Below are 18883 nucleotides of genomic sequence, written 5' to 3' on the forward strand. Positions count from 1 at the left end.
TGCCTCCTTGGTTACATTTATTCCTAGGTATTTTATTCTTTTGATGCAAAATGGAACTGGTTTCCTGATTTCTCTTTCCTTTTTTTTTTTTTTAATTAAAGCAAATTTATTAGGTGTTTGGGTACCCTTTCACAATGTAAAATCCACATAATTTTCATGAATCATTAGATTTTTATTTTGGCCATAAATGTGAAATTGTTTAACTTAAATGGAAAATCTCATTCTTCTCAAATGAGAAACTGAAAAAGTGGGGTTATGAAACCTAAGCCAGTCTTTGCTTTTCTTCAACAACCAACACACTCTTTGTCACTGCCTCAGAGACTGGATGTATGGCCTTGCCAGGATGGCGGATTCCTGGTGTTAAAATAATCTTAGGTGTAAGTGTAGATTAGTGATACCAAAAAAAAAAAAAAAAAGGGCAGTTCCTGTGTGGTAACCTCCAATGAGTTCTACACAAGAGTATAAAGGGCATATAAAAGTGTAGGCAAAGGGTCTGTTTGTGTTTATACAGAGGATCAAAGCCTAATTGGGCTACCCCGAAAATGAACTAAGATACGATATGAAAAAGAACTTCCAACATCAGCACTCTCTGGAAGACTCATGCCAGAAGATGATCATCAAAAAACCCCAACAAAGATCCACGCACTGCTACAGCTGTAGATGCACTCATCCCACCAGTTCCTGGACTTGCCATGGGAATGAGGAAGGAGATATCTAAGCTGGCCTGTGCATACAGTAAAACAACAAATTTGACTGGATCTATACTGTTGGAACTCAAACAAGAATTTGGAGAAGTGCAAATTGTAGCGCTCCAAAATCTTACAACTACAGACTATTTACTGTTAAAAGAACATAAGGGATGTGAACATTCCCCAGGAATGGGTTGTTTTAATTTGTCTGATTTCTCTCAGACTGTTCAAGTTCAGTTGGACAATATCCACCATATCATAGATAAGTTTTCAAAAATGCCTAAGGTGCCTAACTGGTTTTCTTGGTTTCACTGGAGATGGCTGGTAATTACAGATATGCTTTGGTTATGTAACTATACTCCTATTATGTTAATGTGTGTGCGCAATTTAAGTAGTAGCTTAAAACCTATTCATGCTGAAGTTACTCTACAAGAAGATATGTCAAAGAAATAATCAATCTTCTCATGTTTTCTTCCACCTGCTACTTCTATAGCTTTTCTTCTTCCTTCCTAATTACAACCCTTAAATAGAATTTGTGCCTCATATCAAATTTACCAAGTATCATAATTCTTCCAAGTGGTAAAGATACCTCAAGACAAATGCTGGGCATAGAAGCTACAGGGCATAAATATGCAAAGAAATAAAAAGCTAACCATTTCAAACAATAAGGCTTCTCTCTCACTTACCAACTTTACATTTCCCTGTATGGCCCCAGAAGATGACTGGTTAGCCAGAGACGGGTAAGATTCCTCAAGGGAGGAACAACCTAAGACAGGCACAGTCGCAGGGGGGTCATCAGGTGAGAAATTGGGGATCAACAGAGGTGAGGCTTAGAACCTCACCCCCCTGTTCTGAGAGAAATCTTCTGCATACGTGGATGTTTTATTGCCCTGGTCTAGCTTGGATTAACACATATTCTACAGGCACACACCTGATCGTCTACATTTGCTCTCTTACAACACTAAACTATGTTTTCTACCTTTATCTTGTATCTACCTATCACTTCAGCATTTTATTAAAAATAATAATAATAAAGAGAGAAATGTGGTATCCACATATAAATCAAGTATAAAAATCAAATGAGTATTCATATTTGAACTGACTGTTTATAGTTCATAATGCATGAGCAAAACCGAAGGTTTCTGTGATGACTGCCCTTGTACTGTTCACTATGTAAGAACTTATTCACTATGTAAGAATTTGTTCTCCATGTAAGAACTTGCTTGTTATGCCTCAGAAGATTGGAGATTGACGAAAATTAGGCTTGGGGTGGATTAATGATTGTGCATTGAGCATTGACTCCCCTATACAGAATTTTATTGTTGTTAACAACCATTTGATCAATAAATATGAGAGATGCCCTCACAAAAAAAAAAAAAAAAAAGTATACACTTCCAATGGTAAAATAATAAGTAACCGGGATGTAATGAATATAGTCAAGATATTGTAACAGCTTGGTATTGTGATAGCTGGTACCTAGAATTGTCATGTATATAAATGTTGAATCACTATGTTGTACACCTGAAACTAATGTAATGTAATACCGTGTGTCAACTACCCTTCAATAAAAAAATAATTATCTATTAAAAAAAAAAAAAAGAATCTTAGGGTCAGCCATGTAACCACCAACCTCCTTCCTCTTCAATTAGCAAACAGACATTCCTCCTGGATTCAATCAAAGAAAGTATTCCAGTAAGAACGACCATTTTTAGGATGTGCTGAGCACTTTGGGCATATAAACTTGTCTAATTCCCATAGAACCCTTATGAGACAAGTCTTACAATCTCCATTTAACAGATGGGCAAAATGAGGTTTGGAAAACTGGTCACTTACACAGCTGGGGAGTCACAGCTGGCATGTGAACCCAGCTCTGCTTACTGCTAAGGTCTTCCCCTGCCTATGCATCCACCATCCACTGAGGATGTCCACACTGGCTGAAAAAGCTGCTGTTGCTCTGACCTTAAATTACTGCTTCCACAGGGCCTGCCATGAGGCTGTGAGAAGGGCTCAGGACTAGGAGTCAGGCCACCTGGGCTCAGGCACACGCTGCCACCTGGGGAGGGTCACTGCCCCTTCTGGGAGCTTAGCCCACCTCAGGGTGGGGATGGCTAGCTGAGGTGGAGGCTGTTAAGAAATACCCTGAGGACGCAGATGTGGACCTTTCTGCCCAGGGCAGGCACTGGGAGAGAGGCAGTCAACCACTTCCCCTACAGTCTCTAAGAGTATACCAATGGGCCTTTCTTTAAAACTACATCTGCTAACTTATTTTCTCTCCCAATGGTTTGTGTTCAGTCCTGAAATATGTTCTGGACACAATGAAGGGATGTTTTCTGAGTGCCTGTGTGAACAATTAAAGGTTATTCCTGATCCTACACATGGAGAAAATCGAAAAGGGAAGGAGCTGGAGGCCTCTGGGGAACCTTCCCAAAACTGGGTTATATTTGTTAGCAGAATCAGGAGTCACCACACAGAAAGTGCAGAGACTGGCACTCCTAAAATGTTGCTCGAGAAAGGGCTCTGCACTGAGCCAAAAGATGAGCCTGATTCTCAGGTGAGATCTTCAGAGTTTTCCCATATCTTAAAGATTTTAAGGCTTTCTTTATTATCAGTTGCTTTTAGCTTTCAACATCCACAGCAAATCCCAGTTGTCCACAGTAAGTTCCAATATATCCCTTCTGGCCCTGGCAGTGGTCGTCAGCACAGGTCCCCCCATTCATGCATCTAACGCTGCACTGCTGAATTGATTTTGATCCACACGTTGGTGATATCTGGCCGCTGGAACAAGTACACGTTTGGACGGGAACAAAATCCATCTCCACAACTGTTTCTACAGATTGCCCGAAAAGAAGAGGAGGATCTCCTCGCAGCTCGCCAGGAGTCTGGTGGGGCAGCGACACGCCGGCGGTGGCTGAGCAGTCGGTCGGAGTGCGCGGGGCAGGAGCGAGCAGCCGGTGAGCGGGAAGTAAATGGAACTGGTTTCCTGATTTCTCTTTCTGCTAGTTTGTTGTTAGATACAGGAACCCAACATATTTCTGTGTATTAATTTTGTATCCTGCAATTTTAGTGAAACCAGTAATTAGTTCTAAAAGTTTTTTTGTGGAGTCTTTAGGATTTTCTATGTTAAATATCATGTCATCTGCAAGTAGTGACAGTTTAACTTCTTCTTTACCAGTTTGGATGCCTTTAACTCTTTGTGTTGTCTGATTGCCATGGTTGGGACTTCCAGTACTGTGCTGAATAAAAGTGGTTAGAGTGGACATCCTTGTCTTGTTCCTGATCTTAGAGGAAAAGCTTTCAGCTTTTCACCATTAAGCATGATGTTAGCTGTGGCCTTGTCATATATGGCCTATATTATGTTGAGGTATGTACCCTCTCTGCCCATTTTGTTGAGAATTTTTATCATGAATGTATGTTGAATTTTGTCAAATGCTTTCTTAGCGTCTATTGAGATAATCATGTGGTTTTATCCTTCTTTTTGTTAATGTGGTGTATGATGTTGATTACAAATATTATACCATCCCTGCCTCCCTGGAACAAATCCCACTTGGTCATGATGGATGATCCTTTTGATGTGTTTTTGAATTCGGTTTGCTAATATTTGCTCGTGAGGATTTTTGCATATATGTTCATCAGGGATTCTGGTGTATAATTATCTTTTTTTTTGTAGTGCCTTTGTCTGGTTTTGGTATTAGAGTGATGCTGGCCTCATAGAATGACTGTGGAAGTACTGTATCCTCTTCTACTTTTTGGAATACTTTAAGAAGGATGGGCATTAGCTCTTCTTTAAATGTTTGGTAGAATTCAGCTGTGTAGCCATGAGGTTTTGGAATTTTCTTTTTTTTTTTTTGAAGATTTTGATTACCAATTTCATTGTTTGTGATTGGTCTGTTCAGATTTTGTTTCATCCTAGGTCAATCTTGGAAGGTTATATTTTTCTAGGAATTTGTATTTTCTAGGAATTTTTTATAGGTTGTCCAGTTTTTGGCATATCATTTTTCATAGAATTCTCTAATAATTCTTTGTATTTCTGTGGTATCTGTTTTGACTATTCCTTTGTTTCTGATTTTGTTGATTTGTATATTCTTTTTTCTTGGTAAATCTGGCTAGGGGGTTTATCTATTTTGTTTATTTTATCAAAGAATCAGCTCTTGGTTTTATTATTCCTATTGTTTTATTCCTCTCTATGTTATTGATTTCACTTTGGATTTCCTTTGTTCTTTTTCTAGTTTCTTTAATTGTGAGTTTAGACTTTATTGGGGATTGTTCTTGTTTCTTGAGGTAGGCCTGCATTGCTAGGCACTTCCCTCTTAGAATGGCCTTTGCAGTGTCCCACAAATATTGGACTATTGTCCCACAAATATTGGACTATTTTGGTTTCATTTGTCTCCATGTATTGCTTAATTTGTTTTAATTTGGTCATTGATCCATTGATTACTTAGAAGCATTTTGGTTAGCTTCTATGTGTTTGTAGGGTTGTTTGTTTTCTGTATGTAATTTATTTCTAGTTTCATACCATTGTGATTTGAGAAGTTGCTTGATACAATTTCAGTGTTTTTTAATTTACTGAGGCTCTTCTTATGTCCTAGTATGTGGTCTATTTGGAGAATGTTCCATGTACACTTGAGAAAAATGTGTATCCTGCTGCTTTAGAGTGGAGTGCTCTGTAGCTATGTGTTAAGTCCTTGTGATCTGATGTATTTTTCAATGCTTCTGTTTACTTATTTATTTTCTGTCCGCTTGATCTATTGATGTGAGTGGAATTGAAATAGAGCAATAATCAATTTAATCAAATCTCCTACAATGAATGTGTAATCTATTTCCTCCTTGAAATCTGTTAGTATTTGTTTTACATATATAAGTGCTCATATGTTCAGTGCATAGATATTTACGATGGTTATGTACTCTTGTTGGACTGACCCCCTTTATCATTATGTAATGTCCTTCTTTGTCTCATTACTTTGTTTTGCAATGTATTTTGTTTAAGTAGTGCTATTCCTGCTTTTTTCTCCCTATTGTTTGCATGAAATATCTTTTCCCATCCCTTCACTTTTAGTCTGTATATGTTTTTAGGTCTGAAGTGAGTCTCCTGTAGGCAGCATATAGATGGATCTTGTTTCTTCATCCATTCTGACACTCTCTGATTTTGATTAGTGTATTCAGTCCACTTACATTTAAGGTAACTATTGATAGGTATGTACTTATTGCCATTTTATTGTTTTCTGATTGTTCTTATAGCTTCTCTCTTCTGTTCTTCCTCTCTTATACTCGTTATTTGATGGTTTTCTTTAGTGTTGTGACTGGATTCCTCTTTTAAAATTTTTTGTGTATCACAGGTTTTAAGTTTATGGTTACCATAGGTTCAAGGATAGCTTCCTGTCTATATAAATTGTCTACATTAAATTGATTATTGCTCTATTTCAAACACAATCTAAAAGTACTTCTTTTTTCCTTCTACACACTTTACATTAGATGTCATAATCTGCACTTTTTATGTATTCCTTGACAGACTTTGTATATAGTTAGTTCTAATTTCATACTTGCACGATAAGCAATTAGTCTACTACCTTTCCTGTGGGTTTATTTTCACTGGTGTAAACTATTTAGCCTTAGGAACATTTCCATCTACAGCAGTGCCTTTAACATATCCTACAATGCTGCCTTAGTGGTTATAAACTCCTTGAGCCTTTGTTTAGCTGGGAAATGTTTGGTATGCTTTTGAATTTGAATGATAATCTTGCTGGGTAGAGGATTCTTGATTGAAGATCCTTCTGTTTCAGTACATTAAGTATTTCATGCCACTCCCTTGTGGCTGTAAAGTTTCTGCTGAGAAGTCTGCTGATAGCCTGATGGGGTTTCCCTTTAAGGGAACCTTTTTTTTCTCTCTGGCTGCTTTCAATACTCTCTCCTTACCCCTAATCTTTACTATTTTAATTATTATGTATCTTGGTGTTATCTTCCTGGGGTTCCTTTTGTTAGGATCTCTCTGTACTTCCATGAACTGAGTGTCTATTTCCTTCCCCAAGTTGGGTAAGTTTTCAACATTTCCTCAAAGAGAATTTTTATCCCTTTGTCTCTCTCTTTTCCTAGTACCCCTATTATGTGAATTGTTTTGATTGAATTGGTCACATAGCTCTCTTAGAATCTTCTTGATTCTAGAGATTTTTCTTTCTCTCTGTTCCTCAGCTTCATTGTTTTCCTGTTCTCTAATTTCTATCTCATTGGTTATCTCCTCTACTTGCAGCATAATTCACCCCCTCCACTGTATGCTTCACTTCAGTTACTGTATTCTTGAGCTCTGAATGGCTTTTTTTCAGTTCTGTCTCTTTGTTGAAGTCCTCCCTGAGAATTTCAATACTTTTCCACAGATCAGTAAGCATATTTACGACTGTTACTTTGAAATCTTCATCTAGAAGATTGGTGATTTCCATTTCATTTAGCCCTCTTTATGGTGTCCTGTCCTGTAGTTTTGTTTGGAACATATTCCTATGCCTCATTTTGTTAGGGTTTCTGTGTTTCTGCCTTTAGATTACATGAATCTGCTATGCTTCCTGATCTAGAGAGTAACGGCTTTATGAAGAAAGCCATTCCCAGAATCTCAGGACTCTTTCCTCTTCAATGCCTGGTATTCCTTTGCTGTGGAGGCCCAGTTGATGGGCAGTGGGCACGGCTACCTTTCTCTCTGTTTTCCAGCAGTGGTTTATCTCAGTCTGCTGAGGCTGGCAGTTTGCCTCAGCCAGCCCTTTGTGACCAGAGCAGTGGCACTTTGGCTGAGATTTGTGGGCAGGGCTACCTTCAGCCTGCCCTGCAGCAATGGCATGGCTGCTGGGCTAATGGAATGGGTGAGGCTGTCTCACAGTGAGTTGCACAATGGCAGGGTGCACGGGCTCAAGGTAGTTGCAAATCTCCCAGTTGTGAGTTCGGTGGGTGCTCAGCAAGTCTCCCAGTTGTGAAGTCAGTGGGTGCTCAGCAGTGGCTAGGAGCTGCACAGTGGAAAGGTGCACCCAGCAGTGGCAGCAAGGTATGTAGCTGCTTCGAGTCATGTGCTGGGGGGTACATGGATGTCCAGAGACAGTAGTCGTGCAGTGAAAGGGTGTATGTACTATCACAGTAGGAGGGCCTGTGAGGGGGCAGGAAGCGGGCAGCAGTAGTGAGTTGTAGGTGGGAGGCCAGGCTGGTGCGTGGAAGCAGCTAGTGGACCGCAGATGCTGAAGTGAGTGGGATGGGTGCCCCCTAGCTGTAGCCAGGTGTGTGGCACTGGGCTTGGCTTCCCATGGTGAGGAAGGAGCTCTTGAAACTGTCTCCTTGCAGGAGCCTCTCTAGCTGGGTTGAAACAGGACCATGAAAGTTGGGAGAGTCTCCCGCTGCCTGACAGCCAGCAAAGTCTAATGCTGCTTTGAAAAGTGCGTTGGTGTGTTGTTGGTGTGCAGAAAATGCCTCAGGGCTGAACCACCAGTGAGGGCGATGGAGCATCTGGCACTCCCAAGAGTACCCAACATGTTGGGTTGGGGAGGTATCATCCACCTGCCCTTTCTCCTGCAGAATAGCTTTGTCCAACCTCACCTCTTAGTCTCACCTACCACTGCCAGCAAGCCTTTCAAACTCTCCCTCCATGTTGGGTCTCAGTGGAACCAGCAGAGTCCACTTAAGTCCACATAAGTCAAACACATGCAAAAACTGTCCTCCATAGATAGCTGGTGTCCCAGCCTCCCAGAACATTCCAACTGTCCCTGGTGTCCAGTCCTGCTAATCACCAGAACCCAATGCAATGTAGACTTGTGTTCCTGGAGCAGATCTCCAGGGCCAGGTGTGCAGAGTTCCTGGGCACCTAACCCCTCTGCACTCTGTTCTTCTTCCTCCTGCCTGTGGGTTGGGATGGGGCAAGGGCCCATTGCATTTGATTTTGTCTTTGCCACTTTACCCTTTTCTGTGTGGTCTTTTCTTCTTCCATAGGTGTGGGTGGTCTGTTCTGCAGTCTTCAGGTCGTTTTCAGGCTTAGTTGTATTTTCTATAGTTGCTTCGATGGTGTGTGTGTAGGACGAGGTCTCCATCTTGCCTTCCTACTCCGCCATCTTGAGCCTCTCCTACATAGTTTATTTTCTTAATTTGCAGCACCATGACTACTCTCTATATAACTACTTTAAATTTTGTATAGAATTGAGTAAAAAAACATTTTGCAAGGTCCTCTGTAGCTGTAGGTGGGAATATGACACTTCTTGCTAAGCTCTTATAAGGGAGCTATTAAAATTTAAGAATCCAGCAGTAAAATTACTAACCATCATTGATTGTACATTTTTAATGGGTGCATTTATGATATATAAATTATACCTCAATAATGTATTTTTAAAAACTCCAGCAGTGATTCATTTTTATTGTCTCAGTATTTTTTTTTTTTGTCTCAGTTTTATTATATGTCCATACACAAAATAAAACCAAGAGACTACATGTATCAAAGATGGTGCCAAAGAAGATGGCACCATATTCATGGCTTTCATGTTAAATGTAACATACTGCACTTTAAAAAGTGGTAAGTAAATCTTACACTTTATACTTTTTGCTTTATTCCATCCAAGTTTTGCTCTGGACTCACCTTTTACTGTTCTATACAATTTTCCCTCTGCTGGTTACCTGCTGTGTTTTGTACGTGGAATAATACATTTTCCTGTATCTTTACTTGACTAAACTATTACTCATCCTTTAAGACCCATCTCATGTCTCCTCTATGACACCCTTTAGAACAGTGCTGTCTAATAAAAATATAATGCAAGCCAGTTATGTAATTTAAATTTTTTGTCAGAAGAGTAAAAACAGGTAAAATTAGTTTTAATATATTTTCTTTAACCCAATATAATTAATGTAATATGAAAATTTATTAAGATGTTGCAAATTTTTTTTTCCATATAACTCTTTGAAATCTGGTATGATTTTATACTTACAAATCTCTCATTTGGGCTGGCCACATTTCAGGTGCTGAATGCTTAGGAGTCTAGTGGCTACCATAACTGCACAGCACAGCTCTAGAAGTTATTCCACTCTCCTTTCTGTACTTCTACAGTACTTTACTCAAGGCTCTATTATAGTATTTAGCACATTTTTTTCATGATTGCCCTTCATCATAGTTACTATTTATAGTATGCTTACCACAGTCCACCTAAGTCAAACACATGCAAAAACTCATTTAATCCTCTCAACAATCCTCAACAAAATGAAAAGTATTCAGCAGATGAGAAATCTGAAACAAGATTACATACCTAACTCCTGAACTCATGCTACAATTAAGCACCAAATGATGAATCAATTATGTTTACATATCTAATTCCCCCATAAGAATGCTAAGGTTAGGTAACAATGGAGTCTAATTCATCTTTGTACTTCCAGACCCTAGTAACCAGAAGGTACTGAATAAATGATGGCTAGACGAATGGATGAATGAACAAATGAACAAATTATCTAAGACACTAATTTGGGAAGATAATGCTGACATGAGATATCATCCTCATTTTTTGAATAATATTATACATACTAGCAACTATTCTAAAAATTCAAGCAAAATAAATTGGTGAGGAACATTAATTTCATACAAGAAAATTTCTTTTTAGTTAAATGCTCTACTGTCTCATTTTTAGTTAAGTCCTCTTCCAGAGTATAGAATCACTAAGCTGAAATTCAAAATCATATTCAGGTGTTATTTTCTATTATTTACGTATACAGAATGCTATATTTTTCTGAAATATCATTAAAACCACTTATATATACCTATGATAACGAATTCTATAACTAATTATACAGCACATAATCATATATTTCTGAAATAAATTTTTATACTGGATCATTTTTAGCCAAGAAAGTATATATCTTGGGTTTTGAGAAACTAGCTAAATGAGATATATATATATGAATCCCCTACTCAGGGCCTATAAAGTAGGAACTCAATAAAGGATGGCCATTATTATTACAACAGAATAAGGAAATAAAAATAAGGATGCTAATCAACATAATGTTTGTTTTTGAAATCTCTTCCCAAAGAAGAACTCTCTAGCCTCAAAGCATTTTACTTTATTACTTGGGCATCTTGATGTCTGGAGATTATTTTGTCTGTCCCCCCACTCTCCTACCAGCAAACAAGAGATGATCTGCTAGCAGTCAACAGCAATGAGCATAAACACTGTGTCTCCCAACTCTGAATTTGTAACTTTACTCTGTTACCAATGGGGATTTTATTGATGAAGCATTGAAGACCATTCTGCAGAATCCAAAGTCATCTACCATTATTCAATAAATATAAATTTATGGTTGAGAGGCCACAAATATTTCTTGAGTGCCTATGAAGTGCCTGATTCTAGTGTGATGGCAGAATTATAACATATTGGAGAAGGATAAAACATAATTTCAGAGCAACATAATTTCAGAGAATGACATATACAGTTTAATATTAAGTACCATTATAGATCTAGAATTACTTACCATTGAGGTGAGAAAGATAGTCAATATAAGCCAGGACATATTCTGGAATATCTCCGTATTTCTTTAGCCCAAGCTCAAAAATCTTAAAGGCAACAGATTTGTCCTAGAAGAAGGGAGGATTTATATGAAATGTTAGACAAGATACTGAAAAGAATATTAAATCTATAACATCTAAATCAGACACAATACATTAGGAATTAAAATGGAAACTTAAATCATTTTGAGCAGAATTTGCTGAGCTAAAGCTATTCAAGAGGTTTTATATTCAGAAACATGGAGTTTAGTAAGGCATAAATTAGCAGGCAATGGGGATTGGATGATGCTCCATGTAATTTTACAGATACTTAAAAATTCCTTAATGATATAGAGCAATTAAAGCTTAATGATGGAAACTAGAACTACTTTTCTTTCAATCAATGCATCTCAGATGAAGGAAATTATTTTACCTTTACATTTTATTTTAGTACTTACCTTACTACAATAATACTCCATGAGTGCTGCAGTAACATAGACATGGTGGCGGGTTCTGGTATCTTCTCTAGCTTTTTTAAATATCATTCTCCCAGATTTGATACCTTCTGCTCTCCTTGCAAATTTCATATACTGGATATATACCTGTACAAAAAGAAAAGTATTTCTTCTTTACAGTTTAGGCAGAATGTGACCCCTGCAGCATCCAACACTGGCTCACCTTAATGTGTACTAATGTTTCCTATATAATAAAGCAATTGTGAATGCCCAATAAACCACAAAGTAAGATTATAGATGTTGCACTATTTAAATCCACAAGCAAATTTTTTCTGGTATTAAAGATGCATACAAGTTAATTTTAAAAAATTGAGATATAATTCACATACTACACACAAAATTTGCCCTTGAAAAGTATATAATTTGAAGATTTTTAGTGTATCACTTGGTTGTGCAACATCACCACTAATTCCAGAATATGCAAATTAAATTTTAAGGAGGGAAAAAAAGTGAAACTAATAAAAGGCACTTCACTAGAAACCTCAAGGTTTCATCTAATACAAGCATATTTAACAATACCTGTTTAACTTCATATTTCTTGCTTTATTGCTTTAAAACTCCACTAATTTATTTTCCAATGACCATAAAATACAACTTTATTGATAAACTATATATAAGCCATTTTATACTCAGCACCTACAGAGTGTCCAATACATGATGAGCATGCAATATTTGTTCAATGAACAAAAATATCTCTGGACTATAAGTAAGGTGACTATGAGTAGCGTGTTGATTTGCCCAGTTTTGACAGATGGATGGATGGATGGATGAACTATGAGTTCCTTCAGGAAAGGAATTTTATCTAATTTGTCATTATACTGCTAGAATCTAGCATAGTGCATATCATAGAGTGGTTTGCTAAATAAATTTCAAAATGATGAATAAATGCAAGCAATCAGAGCAGTATAAACAAAATAGCTATAGCTGATATGAGGCAATAGAGCCCCACACATTGGCCTGTCCCCTTCCCCTCCCACTGAAAGAGTTCCATTGTCCTTTTGCAGAAACTTGGAGCTTTGAAAACACTATCACAGAGCAGAATTCAGGATAAAGTGTTGTTCCTGTCCAATCCCTTCCCTGAATGGTGGTTTCTCCTGCCTCCATTTATTAAAAAAGAAACATTTATTAAGCAACAATTTTGTGGCATAAACAAATGGCTTCAAACCATGAACATTAGAGAAAGCCCCACAATAGCCGTTTCATATTGCTGCATTAAACAACAACAACAAAAATGTAAGCAGAGAACAGATCAGTAATTGGCAGGAGCTGGGAAAGAGAGAAGTGTTGACAAAGAGATCATATGGGAATTTTTGGGAAGTGACCAAAGTGTTCTGTATCTTAATTGTGATGGTAGCCTCATGATTCAGTGTTATTGATCAAGATTCATACAACTATACAAAAATACAGTGAATTTTATTATATGTATATTAAATTATTGTTGTTAAAGCAGAGGAAATAGATTTGTAGCTACTCACCAAGGTGGGGTCAATATCCTCAATTGCCAGAAGTCTGTTATATATACTGTGAACCTTCTCATACTTCATGCGACTCTAAGGTGATACAGAAGAAGTGGATATAAATATATACTCATAAACAAACAGGATTTGAGCTCTGAGGAATCCAGACACTGTAGCCCACAATGGTACCTGCTTTGAGCATAAATATATATTGAGCTGAAGACTAATAACTTCATTTTACATCATCTCTTTCTACCAAAAGCAATTGGCTGGCAAAGAAGCAGCCAGAAAAAAAATTCTGTGCTGTAGTAAAAGCTCCAATTATAAGAAAGTTCTAAATATTCTTACTTACCTCTTCGTAATCTGCATATGCAAAATAAAGAAGCATATTCTTCTTTAATAAAGTGCTTATAGCCCTTTCATATATATTAGCAGCTTCATCACTAAATAATTTGGCATTATTCATATCCTAGGAGAGGGGGAAAAGAAAGCTCACTCTCAACCATTTTAAATAGCTGAAAGAGAATCAAATATGCACTCATGTATATACATATGGACACATATGTGTTTCTGGATCCTAAAAATATTCCAAAGACTCCTTCCATTATTTGAACAGACAGAAGAATCATACAAGTAAGTATTCTAAATGATTTCTCACTTTAATACATTATCAGCCACTATATTTTAATTCTGACTAAGGTAGTCAAAATCATCTAAGAATGTCACTAAAATCTATACTGAAATTAGTGTAAATTTTCAACAATTACACTTTACTACCAAAATTAGCAAATTATTGCTATATCAAGGCCATGAAAACACCAAAAGGATGGAAAAAGGAATACTTACCCCCTTCTCTGCTAGCAGTTTACTTGACTGCTCAAGATACTGGGCAGCTTCATACCAAATATCAGGGTGATGGCCCAGCACAAGTAGGCACTGTTCATAGGCAAACATAACTAAGGGAAGACATTCACAACATTGTATTAAAATAAGTATTACTTATAAAGCTGTCAATATAAGCATTACAGGTAAATTATTAGGCTAAGAAAAGGCCCTCAATAATTAAAGATAATTAAAAATAAAAAGCTTTAGTGATATCTGGTACCATCATCTATCCAAACCCCACAATTCATTATTTATTAAATATTTATTGAGCATCAAACCACGTGCAGGGAATGTGAAAGTCACCGTGAATACATCAGCAAATAAGACTTCCTATACTCAAGATGTCTGCAGTATATTGGGAAGATAGATATTAAGCAGGACTTGACATAAGCGCCTCAAGAAAGGCTTCACTAAGGACTGACATCTAAAGCAAAACCTGAAGAACTGAGCGAAGCTGGGCAGATGAGAGTAAGTGGAGCATAGGAAGGACAGAGGTAGATATGAAAATGTTTTAGGTAATGGAAACCATATTTGCAAAGGCCCATAGGTGAGAAAGCAAAGAAAGATTGAGGAATTTTTTTAAAGTACCAAATTCTAGTTCTGGCAGTAGTAGAGTTGTTTGTATCAGACTAACTTACCTGAAAATAAAAATCATAAGCTGAAAAAATACAAAAAGCAAATTTAAAGGTCTGGTGAATGGCCAAAAGAAACAGAAACCAGAGAAAACAGCTCTTAATAAATCGGAACCACACTAGGTGAGATCCATATTTAACATGGATTTCCTCCTGAAGGGCACACCCCTGTGTATACAGTTATGGAATAGCTAGAACTCCAGTCAAATGCTTAAGTCTTGCTGACTTGAGGTAAGTTAACAGAGTTCTGGAGTATAAGAGCAGCAGCTAGAAACTAAGGGAGAATATACCCAAAAGAGAGAGCCACAGACAGTGGAAACTGAAAATCTGAGCATAAAGGCCCTCAAATCTCTAGCTAACCTCGAAAATATACATACACAGTAAAGAATACAAAGAGCCCAAACGGAAAACAAAGTCGGAAGGATGAAAGAACTGAAAAGATATCTCAGCAGCTCCCCACTGAAATGGAGACCACGTTTGGAATTGAATCATACCAAGTTAGAGGGTCTGGATAAACCACTTGAGCTTTCCATTATGCCTTAAGAGTAAAGACTGTCTCAGGACTAAAAGATTAACCAAGATTAAGGGCAACTCTAAAACAGACCCATCCAAACAGTGTCAAACCAAGCCTCCACAAAGTCCCAATGATCTACCAGTAATTTAACTCCCTGTTAAAATAAAACTCAGATTCTTCAGAGGATGATAACAGAATCCAGTCATTACACTGTACCACTGTACTTTGGTACAATGTCCAAAAAGACTTGTGACAAAATAGGAACATGTGATGCATAGACAAGAGAAAAGGAAGCTGACCCCATGATGGCCCAAATGTGGGAATCAGTAAGTGAGGACTTTACCACTACTGTTATAAATATGTTCAAGGACATAAAGAAAAAGATGGCAATGGATATGGACTCTCAAGAGAGAAATGGAAACTATAAGAAAATACAAAATTTTCTAGAGGAAATTTATAGAACCAAGAAGTATATCTGAAATGAAGAATTTACTAGATGGGTTTAACAGCAGACTGCACATGATAAAACAAAGGTCCGAACATGGAGATAGAGCTATAGAAATTACTAAATTTGAAGAACATAAGAGAAAAAAGGGCAGGGGATAAAAACAGCCTCAGTATATACACAATGGAATATTACTCAGCCATAAGAAAAAAACAGATCCTACCATTCACAACAACATGGATGGAGCTAGAGGGTATTAGGCTCAGTGAAATAAGCCAGGCAGAGAAAGACAAGTACCAAATGATTTCACTCATATGTGGAGTATAAGAACAAAGGAAAACTGAAGGAACAAAACAGCAGCAGAATCACAGAACCCAAGAATGGACTAACAGTTACCAAAGGGAAAGGGACTGGGAAGGATGGGTGGGAAGGGAGGGATAAGGGTGGGGAAAAAGAAAGGGGGCATTACAATTAGCATGTATAGTGTGTGGGGGACACGGGGAGGGCTGCGCAACACAGAGAAGACAAGTAGTGATTTTACAGCATCTTACTACGCAGATGGACAGTGACTGCGAAGGGGTGTGGGGGGGGGACTTGGTGAAGGGGGGAACCTAGGAAACATAATGTTCTTTCTGTAATTCTAGATTAATGATACCAAAATAAAAAATTAAAAGAAAAAAAAAACAGCCTCAGTAAGCCATGGGATAATTTCAGGAGCTTAACATATCTAACTGGAGTCCTAGGAGGGTTAATGCTGTTACCTCTTTTTGTTATAAGAGTCTGATCTTCTGTACGAAGAGGGTTGCTCTTTTCCCACTGTATGTACTTCTTCCACATATCCACCTGCTGAGCTTCCTGAGGAGTATTCTGAGGAGGCACTGATGGAGCGTTGCGGTCCAAACCCTTCATTACTGTCTCATACTCCTAGACAACAAGCATACAGAATTCTGTGGTGAGCCTAGGAACAACTCAGACATGTGGAATGGAGTTGATTTTTTTTTTTAACCTGTGTTCAAAATGCCATTATTTCCAAACACCACTTTGCTAATATAATCTAAAAACTACTTAAGAGCAGGAAGAAAGATAACAGACGATTTCCTATTCAAGAACAGGTTCCCAGGAATGGGTAAACAGAACACCCTTAGGTCCTCTCTGCACGTGATCCAGGAGGTCACTCTCCAGGACAGAGGCCTTGACAGACCAATAAGACTGATGATCTGGTGGCACTATCACGGCCATCTTTGGAGAAACTGTCTTTTTAAATTTCAGTAGTTTATATTACTAAGTTATTTTCCCTAACTTCTAACAGTCTCAATGAATGGGAAGGTATGTACACAAGACATAACTATCCCTAAAAGCTGTTCCTAGACCAGAGAGTAGTATAGTACTCAAATATGTACAAGCAGATTGGAGGGAAGGATGGGAATCACTTCATCAATTCTAGATAGAACCTTGTCTCTATGACCTGTTTCTGTATTTAAAAAAATAATTTCCAAACTCAATTTATTTTATTTTGTACTGTAAAGAGGTATTTCATTTCATTTATCATCTGCTCAGACAATGCAATTAATTGTTACTAGTTAAGATTGCTAATGATTGAAAAATCAAGAGTGATACAGACAGGGAAAGTTCTTGTGTAAACATACTCATAAAAATGATTAAAAATAAGTGGCCTATTGGAATTCCATACCTTTGCTACACGCCTAGCATTCATGTAATCTCTGCTCCGATCTTCAATCATTTTTTTAGCTAAATGAATATTGATACCCTAAGAAAAAAAGAAACATATTTGAAAATTAAATATATTTTAACATTAGCACAATACAGTTAATTTATTCACTTACTAAGTACTTTAAATTATTTTTTTAAATGTTTTTGGTTAGTAAAATAAAGGCTCAATTACATTCTATGCTTCAGAGATCAAGGGAGGATCTGTTAATGTCTGTTATGAGCTGACAGTATGTTTCTAAATATTAGGTATTTCTAAAGATAAATGATTTGAAAAGGGTCAATTATTTCATATAAAGTTCTAATTAAGAGTGATATATAGATTCATCTGAGAAAATAGCCATACTTTATCTCTGAAAGCACTTTTCTAACTAGTTCTGCATAAGTTTAAAATAAATACAGAGGTAGCAAGGAGCTATGAACATTATCACTCATACCTAGCGTTCTCAAAGAGTAGTCCAAGGATTCCTGGTCCCCAAGACTCTTTCAGGGGCCCATGAGACCAAAACAAATTTCATACAATGCTAAGACATTATTTGCCTCTTTCATAAACATACAGATTTTCAGAGATTACATGACATTCAATATCATAACAGATTGAATTGGGAAGCAGATATGAAAATCTAGTCTTCTGTTAAGTTAGATATCAAAGAGATTTGCAAAAATAAATAACATCTGCTCTTCTAAAGTTTTTCTTGTTTTGAAAAATAGTTTGTTTTAATGCTATTTATGTTAAAATATATGGAGTTCATTATTGTAAACTTTAAATGAGTAAATAAATATCTTGAAATTTTCTCAGTTTTAACCTTAATATATAAATATTGATAGATAAAAGCCACATTAAAACTAAAAGTTCTTTGTAGTCTTCAATAATTTTTAAAATGCCAACACCAGGAAGTTTGACAACCACTTTTCATACTTATGAAAGAATAGTTTCCATACCTTATGTAGTTCTTCAAAACCCAGCGGATACTACTAGAAACTTTCTTTTAATGACAGAGCTTATTTGACATGTATGTTTACATATATAGGCTGATAAGCTCAACTGGTTAAAAAAATATGCCAATGGAACAAAGAACATGGACTGTAGCCCTACATCTCAGAAATGTAAGCCAATGATCACATCACTGTAACTATGTGAAAGAGGTACATTGCAAATGATATTCCTACTAGAAAAACTATTCTAAAAAGGTACTGTTTCACAATTGCAACAAAAAGAATAAAATACCTAGGAATAAACCTAACCAAGGAAGTCAGAGACCTATACCCTGAAAACTACAAGACACTTGTGAGAGAAATTAGAGAAGACACCAATAAATGGAAACACATACCAAGCCCATGGATAGGAAGAATTAATATTGTCAAAATGGCCATTGTGCCTAAAGCAATCTACAGATTCAATGCAATTCCTGTCGAAATACCAACAGCATCCTTCAGTGAACTACAGCAAATAGTCCTAAAATTCATATGGAACCACAAAAGACCCCGAATAGCCAAAGCAATCCTGAGAAGGAAGAATAAAGCTGGGGGGATTATGCTCCCCA

General features: G+C 37.1%; 1 protein-coding gene across 2 annotated transcripts in view; it reads right to left on the reverse strand.

The window, feature by feature from the left end:
- The window catches only part of CSTF3 (cleavage stimulation factor subunit 3), an 80287-nt gene that overhangs the window by 14091 nt on the left and 47313 nt on the right, over positions 1-18883 (reverse strand). For both annotated transcript variants that reach the window (XM_036891753.2, XM_036891752.2), the window contains 7 exons: positions 17302-17379; positions 16373-16535; positions 13982-14091; positions 13488-13604; positions 13154-13228; positions 11622-11765; positions 11151-11253 (listed from right to left, as the gene is read on the reverse strand). In XM_036891753.2, coding sequence (XP_036747648.1) covers positions 11151-11253; positions 11622-11765; positions 13154-13228; positions 13488-13604; positions 13982-14091; positions 16373-16535; positions 17302-17379 — 790 coding nt within the window. The remainder of the gene's footprint in view (positions 1-11150; positions 11254-11621; positions 11766-13153; positions 13229-13487; positions 13605-13981; positions 14092-16372; positions 16536-17301; positions 17380-18883) is intronic.

This window comes from Manis pentadactyla, chromosome 9 (genome assembly GCF_030020395.1).
Source record: "Manis pentadactyla isolate mManPen7 chromosome 9, mManPen7.hap1, whole genome shotgun sequence".
NCBI classification, from domain to species: Eukaryota; Metazoa; Chordata; class Mammalia; order Pholidota; family Manidae; genus Manis; species Manis pentadactyla.